At 31.7% G+C, this 13,910-nt stretch overlaps 3 protein-coding genes across 4 annotated transcripts in view; 1 reads left to right on the top strand and 2 right to left on the bottom strand.

Annotated features, from left to right (window-relative positions):
* Positions 1–6,775, bottom strand: part of LOC106712544 (N-alpha-acetyltransferase 15, NatA auxiliary subunit) — an 81,056-nt gene extending 74,281 nt beyond the window's left edge. The window contains exons 1-10 of the mRNA XM_045683582.1: positions 6,603–6,775; positions 6,242–6,326; positions 5,891–6,153; positions 4,459–4,766; positions 4,251–4,385; positions 3,757–3,897; positions 2,935–3,202; positions 2,200–2,356; positions 1,659–1,783; positions 808–1,021 (exon numbers count right to left, since the gene is read on the bottom strand). Of these exons, the coding sequence (XP_045539538.1) occupies positions 808–1,021; positions 1,659–1,783; positions 2,200–2,356; positions 2,935–3,202; positions 3,757–3,897; positions 4,251–4,385; positions 4,459–4,766; positions 5,891–6,153; positions 6,242–6,326; positions 6,603–6,659 (1,753 nt within the window). The 5' untranslated portion in view covers positions 6,660–6,775. The remainder of the gene's footprint in view (positions 1–807; positions 1,022–1,658; positions 1,784–2,199; positions 2,357–2,934; positions 3,203–3,756; positions 3,898–4,250; positions 4,386–4,458; positions 4,767–5,890; positions 6,154–6,241; positions 6,327–6,602) is intronic.
* Positions 6,776–7,037: 262 nt separating this feature from the next.
* Positions 7,038–7,897, top strand: LOC106712568. Its single transcript, XM_014505170.2, has one exon. The coding sequence runs from the start codon at positions 7,170–7,172 to the stop codon at positions 7,851–7,853; it is 684 nt and encodes a 227-aa protein (XP_014360656.2). The 5' UTR covers positions 7,038–7,169; the 3' UTR covers positions 7,854–7,897.
* A 3,461-nt stretch (positions 7,898–11,358) lies between these two features.
* Positions 11,359–13,660, bottom strand: LOC106712559. Of its 2 annotated transcripts, none has more exons than XM_014505161.2 (4): positions 13,471–13,660; positions 13,213–13,389; positions 12,590–12,934; positions 11,359–12,279 (listed from the first exon to the last, which is right to left on the bottom strand). In XM_014505161.2, the coding sequence occupies exons 3-4, from the start codon at positions 12,925–12,927 to the stop codon at positions 11,616–11,618; spliced, it is 1,002 nt and encodes a 333-aa protein (XP_014360647.2). In that variant the 5' UTR covers positions 12,928–12,934; positions 13,213–13,389; positions 13,471–13,660; the 3' UTR covers positions 11,359–11,615. The 2 variants fall into 2 exon arrangements, with proteins under 2 accessions (XP_014360647.2, XP_014360648.2); XM_014505162.2 differs by having other exon boundaries at positions 11,359–12,276.
* Positions 13,661–13,910: the final 250 nt, after the last annotated feature.

Below are 13,910 nucleotides of genomic sequence, written 5' to 3'. Positions count from 1 at the left end.
TCTTCCGCTAAATGCACTGTACCAAAGACCAAATCTAAAAGAGTAATAGTTTCTTAGTAAAGTGATACTAAAGTGATAGTGATACTAAAATGTGTACATGGGGGAATACTATAGGGCTATCTTCGCTCGCTCTGATAAACAAGCTACCACAATAAGCGTTGAATGTTGAAATATGTTTACATAATAAACTATCTTCGCCCAATTATATAACATGAATTTAAAAATATCATTGTTACACTGTAATCCAACAAACGTTTTTTAAGACACAAAACATCTAGTAAACAAATCGGTAATAAAGAATCATTTTAGACTAGTTATCGCCCGCGACTTCTCAGATATACCATTGGTAAAGTTTCAGATGTCTCATTTAAAACAAGTAACAGATTCACTGACGATAATGTGTAATCATGCTAAAAATATTTGAAGGAAAATGCTCTTAATATCCGCTCTATACCAACCTATTTTGAAACTCTTTAGTTTTAGCTTTACTCTCAAAATATTCTTCAAAAAATTTCTATTAGTCCTAATACTTTCTAAGTAATTTAAACAGAAGAAAATACATATATATTTTTACAATAATGTAGAAAACGAGCAAGTAGCCATCCGAATTCGCCGAAATAGCGAAACAACCGCTGCCCATAGACATCTACAATTGCAGATGCGTTGCCCACCTTTAATCGACGGAGTATGGGACGCACAGAAAAATTTCCCCTTCCTATGCGTCCCGCCATACATAGACTGAAATTAGATCTCCGGATACTTATCAAACAAAAACAGTAGTATCCAAATTATCATACTGCAACTAACCTGTATCAGGCTCAGTAGTCTGCGGCACATCTTGCAGCGGGTGTGTGTACAGTCGCAGGTACACTTGTATCGCAACACGAGCACATCGGAAGTAGAAGGGATGAGAACGCAACACGTCTTCAAGTCTCAGCAGACCGACGTATGACCGCAGCGTCATCTTACGCATACAGTACGAGTGAAAGTCGAACTGGTCTTCCATTATTTCTGAGAAATGCTGAAATTAAATGTACCTAATATTAGTAAAAAAAATTAAAATTCAAGTAAAATGTTATGCAGTTGATGAGCCTCGGTGACTCAGGGGTTAAGCACTTGACTTGTAATCTGCAGTTCTTGGGTTCGAATTCAGCCATGTACCAATGTTTTTCGATTTACATATGTACATTTATCCGACGTTGTTACGTTGAAGGAAAACATCGTGATGCTGCACATATCTGAGAAGAAATTCAATGATATGTGTGAAGTCAACCCGCACTTGGTCAGCATGGATGACTATGGCCTAGTCATCCCTAACTTAGGGTAGGTTCCAAGCCCCACATTGGGGACTTATAGTAGACTGATGTACAGTCAAACCTGGATAAGTGAGAGTCAAAGGCACTGTGATATATTTCTCACTTGGAAAGGACCGAACAATGACTCTCGCTTACAAAGGTTTCTCGCTAACCAGGTTCAACTGTAAAACTCTGCCTATAGATCATGGGAAAAATGCTTACAATGTACATATTAAAGCTGAAGGAAATCAATTTGATTACGATCACAAAAAGAAAATTAATTAAAGGATTAATTATTTTTGTTCTTAGTTTTATCTAAAAAGCGAACTAAAACAGATCATAACATGACTATATATAACTTACTCTGTCAACTTCATGAGCTTTTTTGAGTGCTTCACCCCACTGCTGCAGGCGCTGGTACGCGGCCGCAGCCTCCGTCTGGAACCACATGCATTGCATCTCGTTCAAGTTCTCCGTCGCTGGTACACCTGGTAAACAAATATTGATCAATTTAATCAAAAATTAGTACGAATTCAGAATCTCCAGCATAAAGATGGGGGTATTACAGAAAAAAAATCAGGAGTTTAAATGTATAAGCGATTAAGGCGCCTCCTGGCCAGGTAATGCTAGTGGATAGAGGTTTGATAAAATAAACCTCTATCCACTAGCATTATTAAAAAACGGGAGTTCAAAAAAAGGCCTAATCATATCTTAAAAACTAGATGTTTTTTTTTAATATGAGATGGCAAATGAAAAAGTAGACAAATTATAACCCTAAAATAGCATTACAAATGCTAACCTTTAATAAAATAAAGACTGTACAGAATATACCCTTTATACATCCCCTCCCCTGCCAAATCCCCTCCCCTTCCACAATGTATTAGAAGTCAATGTAAGTACTGACCTTCCCTGGTGAACTTGGCGCACATCTCCTCTGCACGCTTGAGATGTCCAGCACGCAGCATGTAGCGAGCACACTTGCTGTTCACGTAGCGGTCAGCTGTGTCCATCGCCTGCGCCTCCTCCAGCAACTTGTACGCCTGCACTGGGTCACCCGCGTGCTGTACAGTAACATATATGTACTTAAGTGTGTGTTAACAAATTCAATGCCACCATGATGACACCATGACATTTTGAGAGGGGTAAACACCAACAGCTGTTGCATAAATAGACAGGATCGGCCACTCGGCCACAGAAAATAGGTAAAAGACAGGTTACTCCTCTTTCCCTTCCTACCGTATTCTTGTAAGGAATGTATGGGAAGGAGAAGTGAATTTACCGGAGGAGAGGATGCATAGGTATTGGTAATATCTGTTTTCTGTGCGGCCTCCGTCGATTAAAGGTAAGCAATGCATCAGCAATTGCAGATATCTATGGGCAGTGTTTCAGATGGTCACTCGGTCATATTCCACCTTATATATATTACATACTAGCTTTTACCCGCGACTTCGTCCGCGCGGAATGAAAAATAGAAAACGGGGTAAAAATTATCCTATGTCCGTTTCCTGGTTCTAAGCTACCTGCCCACCAATTTTCAGTCAAATCGATTCAGCCGTTCTTGAGTTATAAATAGTGTAACTAACACAACTTTCTTTTATATATATAGATTTTATATTACATAATATGAAAAAAATCAAACCTTATATATTTTCCCCTTAACAATAAATAATTCTATAAGCGTAGGTGTATGTTCTATCGCAGCATCAATATACTGTAGCGCTCTGTCCGTATCCTTCTTGTGGTCAAAGTGCTGCGCCGCGAAGTAATACGCCCACAACAAGGCGCTCGCTGGAGATTTCTCTTCCTCAGTATCGGAAGAGAAACGATCATGCTTCTTTAAATTCTCTATATATTGTAATATTAACTTTTCTATTGTATCCGCTTTACTTTGATCTTTGTATAAAGTTCTGGAAATAAGATAAATATTATGTAAGTTTTAACTTAGTGGTTAGACATCTTACTAATATTATAAATGCAAATGTCTAGATAGATGTTTGTTTGAAGGTATCTCCGGAATGGTTCAATGGATCTTGATGAAATTTGGCATAGATGAAGAAGCTAGTCTGGAAGAACACATAGACTACTTATAAAGTTTTTTTTTAATTCCGCGCGGACGAAGTCGCGGACAACAGCTAGTTCACTATAATTATTTTATTCTTATAATTAGAATTTCTCCAATAATCATATTACAAATTTAATTTAAGACATATTGTAAAGATATATATCACAATATAAGATTTTCAAAAATTATTCTGTGTAGTGAATATTAACAATCTCTCGGCATCTATCAATTTGTAGGCAAATTTTAAATATCTCTTCTCCCCTATGATACTATGTTTTATATCACTTCTCTGTCATGTGACAAAATATTCCTTAATAATCCATACTTTAGTTTTCAATTATTAATATATTACCAAATTTCTTTAATAAAATTACGAAATTTGCATGAAGTTTTACTAACCTTAAGTCTACAAAAAGAGGAGGTACACCTTTGTGCAAACCTTGTCTTAAATATTGATCAACAAGTCTCTCAAACACCAACGGATCATGAGCTTCATTCAGTTGCAACCTCCTCGGTGCTATTGCTTTTGGATATTCTTTTCTGAAATATAAAAATAATCGCTTAAGTAAAAGGAAACATATTTCAAAATAATATTAATATTAAAACCGTATTTCGATCTCATTAATTGAATAATTTTAACAAAATAATTTACATGAGATGCTCAGCTATAGTCAAGCCATTTGGTTTTTGTTGTTATTTTGGTATTTAAAAATCTTCAATGTTATAATTTAAAACAAAGAAATATTACATATTTTTTTTAACTTTAGCAGAATGTAACTAGTGCCATAGTGGTACTAACTATATTATGAAGAAGAGTAACCGCAATTTTACCTTGACTACATAATTTTTTTATATAATAGTATGCTAGTTAACTTAGTCAAATGTTAACTTACTTATATACATCAAAGAATGCCACAATATCTTCAGATTTACTAAGCTGTTTAGCTTCAATTAATTTTTGATAATACATTACATTCTCGGGATTTCTTTTTATTAAATCTTCATACACTCCCTCCGCTTCCTTAAACCTGAAGATTATTTTAAACATTTTTAATAATCTTTTATTACCAAATCAAAACATAGTTAAAAAAACATACTAACCTCCGTAGTTTCAAATAATATTCACCAGAGGTCTCTTTAATTGATAATTTGTCAAGAATTTGACTTTGGAACTTATGTAAATGTTGTAAGGCCCTTTCGTACTGTCCTGATTCAGCCAGCACCATATTTTGATATAACAATAGTTCAGAGTGTTCGTAATCATATGGTCCCTTCATCTGGTTGGTGCGGAAGGCATCTAAAATGCTATTCGCCATCTCATAATCACCAAGGAGATGGTAACTCATCGCAAAGCCAATCCATGATGCCCTCTGTGTGGGTCGCAACATAAATAACTGGTACCTTGTGTCCTGAAAATGTTACAATGATCCAATTAAAAATAATTTATAGTCACTCGCTTATTGATGACAATCTAAGGGAAAAGCTTGCTAATACAACATAATGGTCTGTTTATTCTGATAAAAGGGTTAGAGAATTAATTACCTTATATTCTTTTTGAAAAACAGTGACAATATAAGTTAAAACAAATGTTATGGCATTTAAATTTCATAGTAAATGCTCAATCACAATTGCTAAGATTATTATATAAATAGATATAAAATATAAAGTAATCATTGAAATTCTTACAGATATTTTTTTTTCAAACCTATAGTTTATGTAAATATTATCAACATGTTATTGTTCTCACCGCTTATGACAGAGACATTTTAATTTGAAAACAATGGATAATTCACATTCATGTAAAAGAATTGCATCAATCACTCCAATAATAAATGTTTAATTGTTCACAATGTATGTCATAATGCATTTACATTATATTTCATAAATTATCCTATCTGTACCCACTAAGTTAAGCTCTAAAGAAATACACAACTGTCAAAATAGATGCATGACTTTTAAGCATTTATTTAGATTCATATCAAAACCAATTAATCTTTCGAGATACAATAACAAATTCAATTTTATATTATTACTAGAAATATAAAGCATTCCCAAAGTACATAAGATATGTGGTTATATCAAAGCTAACTAGATTATGCAATAGAAACCACAATCATACGATTCAAACCACAGTTACAACACCACTTTGAACTGAAGATAGTTTGTTTGAGGGTAAGTTAATTAACAGATGGGGCCACAAGACGGATTGAAATCCACATATCTATGAATCAGATAAGCAAGCAAAGATAAAACAAGTCTTTTTTTATATTTATATATAAAAAAAGATTTTTTATATATATATATATATATATATATATATATATATATATATATATATATATATATATATATGAGCATGAAGTCTATCCCATGTGCATGAAATGTAATGCCAAAAAACCAATGAATCTAGTTTTCCATTTGAGTCACAGTAGTGGTTATAGTTTCCACAGTTCATTTTCTAGCCCATAGTTTATGTATACAACATTATAAACCATTCAACCTGGCCAATATTGATATAAATTATTAAAATTACCTTATATCCTTCCAAATCTCTCATTTGAATCTGAAGCAGAGATAGATCACGGAGGATTTGTATATTTTCCTTCTCCCACTTGAGTGCATTACGATAACATTTGATAGCCTCATCGTATTTCTTGTCGGAGCGCTGTAGAAGACCATAGACGTGCCAGCACACTGGGGACTTCAGGTCGTTCCGTAAACCACGACGCACGTAATCATACGCTTCTTCTTTACGACCAAGGCAATTCAGCGTCAATCCTTTCATTGCCAAAGTTTCTAGAAACAAAACACATAGAATTAAATTCGAAACACTGAATCCCTAAAGTAATTTTAACACTTTGTTATTGAAACTTCAAACTCTCACCTCCATGCTCCGCAAATTTTGGATTCGACAATATTTGCTTCGCGAATTTCAACCCATTTTTATATTGTTTATGTTCATAGCATCTCTGTAAAATAATATTTGGATTATACAAATTGTTAACCTATATTTATTATTAGATGCACTTAAATAGTGCAAGGCCGACTATAATTTTTTGCTACATTTATTAGGTAAATAACAGTTATAGGTAAACAATAGTAAACTGTAATAAATGGAAGAAGGATTTGAATAAATATAAAACATGTCCAAACTATACTTATTAAGGAAATATTTTTTATTTGGAATTAAAAGCCAAGAATGACAAGCCACTCGAACAAAATTTAGTGTTTACAACAAGACTTACCAAAATTCGTTTAAATAGAGCGTTTTCTTTTGGTGGCAATGGGTTACTGGGAGGCATTTTGTACTGCAGATATAAAGTATCTGTTTATTATTCCACCGATAAATTGAAATATTGCTAAAAACCTCGTGGCTATAAACCAAAGAAGTCGATGAAGAATTTAGCCTATGGTACACAGACAGGTCACGTGATCAAGTAAATTTCTTGCCAGTATGATACTGAAAGAACATTATTAAAAAATGAAATAAAAACAAAAACAAATAGTTAAGATTTTTGTAAAAGGTACCGTATCGTACTTTGCTAACCTGTAGAAAACCCCAAAAACCAAAATACGTATATTTAAATGTTAAGATAATGTTAAATCCTTTCCTTTTAATCAATACAATCAATTTTTAATGTGACTGTTTACAGTGTGACGTGATTAACGGCCAGAAACTGTCAACACTTTTACGGAACGTCAAAGTTTAATCTTATTTATATAGAAGAGTTTGTCTCCTTTTGTGTCCTAGAAATAGTTCTTCTTGAAACGTACATAAATCGTACGTATTTAGTTTTTTTGTTTGTTTTAATATGGGAATAGAAAACATGCGTCGCTGGCCTATGTACATCGTGTTTGCGGTGTGCATTTTACTCACCCTTTCACTTTTTAATAGCTGGAGCTTGGAAACTGAATTACAAAACAGAGTCGTTGAAATAAGTTCACAATTACAAGAATGTTCAAAAGCCCAAACGTCATGTATGGAAGAGTCGTTAACCCTGCTAGAACAGCGAGATGGTTACAATTCAAAGATGAATACCTTGGGAAAAGAAAAAATAAAACTGAACAATCAACTTTCGGAGTACAATAGTAAAGTCTTAAAAGCCGAAACTCAAGCAAATCGTACTTTAGTTGACCTTGATTTTTGTAAGACTGAGCTGCAGAGCTTGAAGAATCTACAAGTGAGTAAGACAGCAACACTGGAAACATTGAGATTGGAAAAAGATACACTTTCCACTCAGTTAGCTGAGAGAAAAGAAAAGATAGAGGAGTTAGAAAAAGAAATATTGAAATTAAAATCAGCTTTGACCACAAAAAGTGGACCAAATCCATCAGTTCCTTCTAAAGTAACTCCTGCCGCTCAGCCTCCAAAATTAAGCCCAGCATTAAATGTACACAATCAAATCAATGACCCCGCTTTAGAGAATGATGCTAAGGAAGAAATGGAAGACCCGAATGCATTAAATGATGGTAATGATTTTGACCAACAAGTCTAGCAAAGAGGAGAGTCAACCGTCACTATGGTGCGTTACTCAGATATTCAATAAAATAGATGTTAAAAGATTCAAGTGAATTGGACATTCTTCTTATTTGACTTCTATCTTGTTATGAGTTCACTATCATTTGTTAATTCCATATATATCATATTAGCAAATATTAGCATTTTGAGTAATTATCGGACATTAATGAAGTTCTTCATTTGTAAAGATGAAGTACAATTGATAGAAGTTTTGTAGAACTACCCTGAGGTGCTGATTTTTTTTGTTAGAATTTATTATGTTTAGACTTTATTCTTAAGACCTAAAGTTGAATTTGCATAATATAAATTGCTTATTTAATGCAATGTGAGAAAATCATTTCACAAATATGTGATACATTCTATGTTTACAAACTTTAGGTCTTGAGTTAGAATAAACTATACCACTACATATCAATAGAAAAGTAGCTTAGAAATATGGTTTTGTTTCTTTGCATATTATTTAACTTAATTGATATTCACAAAATCATTATTCTTTAAGCAAATGGTATTACTTTAAATTTACTAATGTATTTGAAATAATTAAAATTTCACACAAATAATTACTCTATACAATTTATATTTCTTAATGTAATATTTTTTTTATTATGAGGCTCATGACATTTTTTATCTGATAAAATTATAAATCAGACTTCCATTTATTTAATATTTTATATCCTTTAAAACTATCAGTATCATTAATAAATAATATTGAATTTTTGCATCTATTTATAATAGCTGTATTTCTACTCCACTATATTTTAACAATTATAGATTTGGATAATGTTTCAAATATGTATGATTAGTTAAGTTATTTTATAAGTTCCTTCAATCATCACAAAAATTATTTAAAAAAATTGTGCTGTGCGATTTTGTTTTTTAAATTGCTGGCCATTATTTTATGACTATAATTAGGTATTGTATTTAGAAAACTAATATTAAGATGTTGCCATCATGGTGCCACAATGTATTCAGATCTGACAATTATGAATTTTCTTCTTTGCTCAATACACTCATCTATTAAGAGATCATGAAATTTTAAGATTATGTTCAATATTTAACATTTTATCTATTTTATTTTTTAATTACTAAAAAAACATTTTGTTCACAAAATTACTAAAATCAAGCTATATTTTATAATTTTATATTCTTCGGTGATATGCAACTTCAGGGTAACTTATCCAAGTGCTGTCTCAAAGTCATTGAAGAAAGAATTGTGACATTCTGTTCTCTAATTGTAAGGTAATAAGAGATAGATTGAACACTTCTCTATTTAGTGCCAATGGTAATAGGTGGCATATAAACTGCTAAGTTTAATAGCTTTCTTTTAAAAGTAATGTATCATCTTTGAAGTGCTCATTGTAATAATATGGTCCTGTTTTGTATTTAAATAATTGACTTTTTTATTATGTATTTCTCTGCTTAAATACTTTACTTTGTTGAAGGCATAATATGTATATATGTTCTAATTTCTTGTTAATATTGTATCTTTTTATATATATGTTAATTTGTGTATTGAGTATGGAACAAATAAATTAATGTACAGATGTGTATGTGTTTGCAGTTATTTTATCTTATTCACGGAAATACTTATTGACCGACAATATTCTTATCGTATATAACACTGATTGTTATAAAAGTCATTACTGATGCTGATGCTAAAATTAAAATGAGGTCATTATGAGCTAGGATGAAACTGCGATCTTTGAGAAGTATGATAGGAGCGACTATAAATGATAGGATTAGAAAGTGATATAAGGGAAGAATATGGTTTGAAAAGGGTTGTTGTTTGTAGAGTTGAAAAATTTATGCCTAGATAGTTAGGACACTTTGGAATGAAAGGAGATTAACGAACTAAATTTACCAAATCGAAATTTAAAAAATCAGGGACGGTCCCTGTTCAGGATATCTCCGAAACGGATGGACTAATTTTGACAGGACACTCTGGAAGGTAGCTGATGTATGTGGAAATATAGGCTACTTTTTTTTAATCTACGCTGACGAAATCGCAGGTAATCGCTAGTTTTAAATTGATTTGTTAAGTAGCGCCGTAACCAACGCTTTTGTTGGCACGTCCAGTAAGGGAACACTCGTATTCACAACGTGCCAAGTTGTGATTAATAGAAAAAGACTATTTTATTACTTTCTAAAAATATTTATTCAGCTTAATCATCTCTAGCATATTCGAACAAAAATCCACCTCAACTCCATTACTTTATAAGTAATGTCCGTAACATAATAAACTTAAAATATGTTTTAACACAATAATAATCTTAAACGAATGTAATTACATTAGAGTAAGGAGAAATAAAAATCTTATGTTTCTAAAAAAAATATTACACCTTCAATGTGTAAATAAATTTGAGATTTTAAAAATAAATCATTATTCACCTTCACTGAAAAGGTAACCTTTTGAGAATCGAAAGTCGGCGGAAAAAGTTAAGATATAAATGTATTCATGCAACTTTACAATGGTAGATAATCAGGTATAGACCAACCAAAATGTCTGACACGGTGAACTTACCTCAAACTAAACTATGACAGCTCATTAGCGCCTTTTTGTCAATGTCAAAAAAAGTGTCAAGATGCTATTCGTACTGTGGCTGTCATGTTTTCCTTTTATGCTATTTTCTATGCCCCATGTATGTTTTTCTGACAGAACTAAACGCGATAACAGTGCCTCTCACCGTCTCAGATAACTTTGTTGAAGTATACATATGTAAAACTCACTTAGAACAAAAATATAAGACATCGGTGGTTTGTTTCCCTGAGATAACTTGACACAGCAATATTTGTGACAATATAAAATAAACATATTCAGATATCAAATAAAGTATCATCAAATAATAATCAGATAAAGTAATAAAGGAATGCAAGTATAACATAATTAATTAAATATGGAACCATCATCTTACGGAGCTGTAAAATAAATAGTAAAAACTATAATTATTAACGTCAACTTACAAAAATTAAACTGTAAACGCTAACTTGGATGTATTGGTCATAATGAGAATCAACTTTTGTAATTACAGGAATATTCCATTTCATAAAATGTAATTTCGTTACAGAAAATTAATGACTGTGTCCCTAAATAAATGTATGACTTAATTTGTATATTAAACTTATTACCGTGCGTTTACACTGCCAAAAAACTTGTACCAAAACATGTCGTTTTTTTTTCAATGACAATTTTGACAGTTTAAATTCATGGTCACATAAACTTAAGTATAGTTTAACTATAAATTTCATAATACCTAAAGGTATTGTTTTGTCATAAAAATAAAACATATCAAAAATACAATCTATTTTATATTCTACTTACTAAAGTATGTATCACATGGTTACAAACAAAATTTTCTGGAAAATGGAAATGGAGCAATAATTTCATAAAAATAAGTAAATATTGCTACCATAGATTAAAAATAATATCTATTAGTTTTGACATATAAATGCATAGACAAATAACAATTTTTCACTGGATTCTTTTTCTTTACTCTAACATTGGAAACAATTTCGTAATTTGTGCTCCAACTTTAGCCTTGGTCCGCGGGATACCCAAATCTATTGTCTTAAAACGCATGTTTAAAGTTGTCCTATGACTATGGAGAAATTTGAATTTGAATTACATATATTTCATGATATTGCTGTAATAAATATTTCTTATATAGTTGTATAACAGTTGTATAATTAACTAGTTGCTAGACATGAGGCAATGTGTATATTAAAACTATTTGACCACAATTCATACATCATTCTTTTTTAACTCTTCTTCCTTAGCAATTTCCTCAAATGCAGCCAAGAGATTTCGCCTGCATTTAGTTTCATCATTATACCGAATATTCCAAATTATGTACTCACCAACATTTAATGGATCTTCGGAATATGATATTTGAACTTTACATTTCCGTTCCCATTTCACCGAATCAATGCTATGATTTCTTGTTCTATTAAATTCTATATAGCCGTCGCATTCTACCGCTAACCTTGGCAATTGGGCATTCAAAGTATCATGTGACCTATCAGAGTCTGTACCACTAGTGGAAGGAAGGCAATCACCTTGACCTACTTCTAAATTTGGAGGTGTTACAGTGCAACACTTCCGTTTCATTGCTCGCTTAATAAATGCAAAATCACCCTTATTACTAACACCTAAACATTCATCCTTATGCAAATCTTTTTCAGTACTCAGTTTAACATTTATTTCATCTTCATTACTTAATTGTACGTTATTATTCCGTAATCGTTTTCTTCCAGTGGGTTTCAAATCACTGTCCGGCCCACAGTTTTCGGCCCACTCAGGGCTGTTAGAATTGGATCGTAATAAACGCTTTTTACCTCTCTCTGGTCCTGATTTACAAATTTCTGGTGAGTTTTCTAAAGGGCTTGCTAGAGCCGTTTCATTCCTTCTGAAAAGGATTATACATTTTGCTTACAAACTGTTTGTTTGTGAACTGATTGAAATAATGCAAAATATGGGGAAATAGGTGTACAAGTTATTTAATTTGGTAAATAATAAACCAGTATAAGAAATAAAGATTTCTTACACAATTTTGGGATAACAAGTGTGGAAAAATAAATTTCGTTCTTATGAAATATTTCATAATACAACTTTCAAGGGAGCTATTAAAAAAAAAACTAAATAATTAATGATATCTTTGTTTATTAAGGATAAGAATTGGTAAGAAGGTAAGATTGAAAACTATATTGTATACAAACCTCAATATTGGTTCATATCTCTGTGGTATGTGGTCTATACAATCAACACTTCTGAAATCATGTCTTGAGCATTGCATATCATACCGTAAAAATGCAGTAACCTTTTTCCTGGTCTTTATTGTCCGTCCAAACCATTCCAATGTTGCATCATCAGATAAATACAATGCTAGGTTTTGTCTATCATCATCTATCATGCGTTTGTACCACGCTACAAATGTTCTTGCATTTTGTCTTTTAGAATGTTTAGAGTTTGTATTATTATTATCTTCTTTAATTAGTTTTGTAGATAATCGTCTTGTTTTACTTTGCTTTCGCGGAGTTGTTGGTGATTGTGACATATTTAGTCTGTAATATACAAGATATGTGTTATAACCGAATATTCTTTTACATTTTTATTAGTTAAAAATCATTATGATCCAAATTGAATAGAGAATTTGACCCAACATGTCATCTTATACACATATAAAACTCTTCAATCCTTCAACGTTTAAGATTACAGATCGGTATAAATCTCAATATCAGGTTATTCAAAATCAATACTATGTGGCAGATGGATGAAATGGATGTTATTTGACAAACACAATTTAATTTATCAATGTTTGTGTGTCGATCGTATAACTTACCTCTCCCCGACAATATCTCAGCAACTTTTATGGAACTATTAGCTCGGTTGGCCAATTCTAAACGAAGAGCTTTTAGACGAATTTTACTTTCTTCAATATACGTTGTTATTGATAGATTTAGTTCCAATAACTCTTTTTGTTGTGCACTAATGTTTTTAGTATTTTCCGCAATGTCTTCTGAAATAAAAACACAACTTTACTGTCAAAAATACTAAACAAACGAAAGAAAGACATACTTCGAATTTTGAAATAACCTACTCAAACAATTCGCAGCTAACAATGCCAAGTGCTGCCGTGGTAAATCGGTAGATATTGATGAATTCATCTTATGTTAGCCTTTACTATATTAATATTCGCTTATTACATTAAAAGATAAAGAGAAATTATTGCGATCATAAATATTCACAATTTATAAAACACAAAAATAGTAATTTCGCGTCCTTTATGTTTTTAAACCACAAATTTCATTTTAGTCTTGACTCTATGGTCTCATAGACAACAGATTCCAAAATCTTCACTCATTTTACATCTAGGTTCTGTATGTTAACTTTTGGCTAAAATTAAATTACTTCAGCTAACTGAATTCTAATGTAATTAAAATAATCATATATCTTATTCTTATTAATGTTAACAATTTTGTTAGGAAATAGTAAACCAAAAATAAAATTAAAATCTTTTAATATTTCCAAATAGATTTC

Source organism: Papilio machaon, chromosome 22, assembly GCF_912999745.1.
Source record: "Papilio machaon chromosome 22, ilPapMach1.1, whole genome shotgun sequence".
NCBI classification, from domain to species: domain Eukaryota; kingdom Metazoa; phylum Arthropoda; class Insecta; order Lepidoptera; family Papilionidae; genus Papilio; species Papilio machaon.
This window is presented reverse-complemented; position numbering and strand designations above follow the sequence as displayed.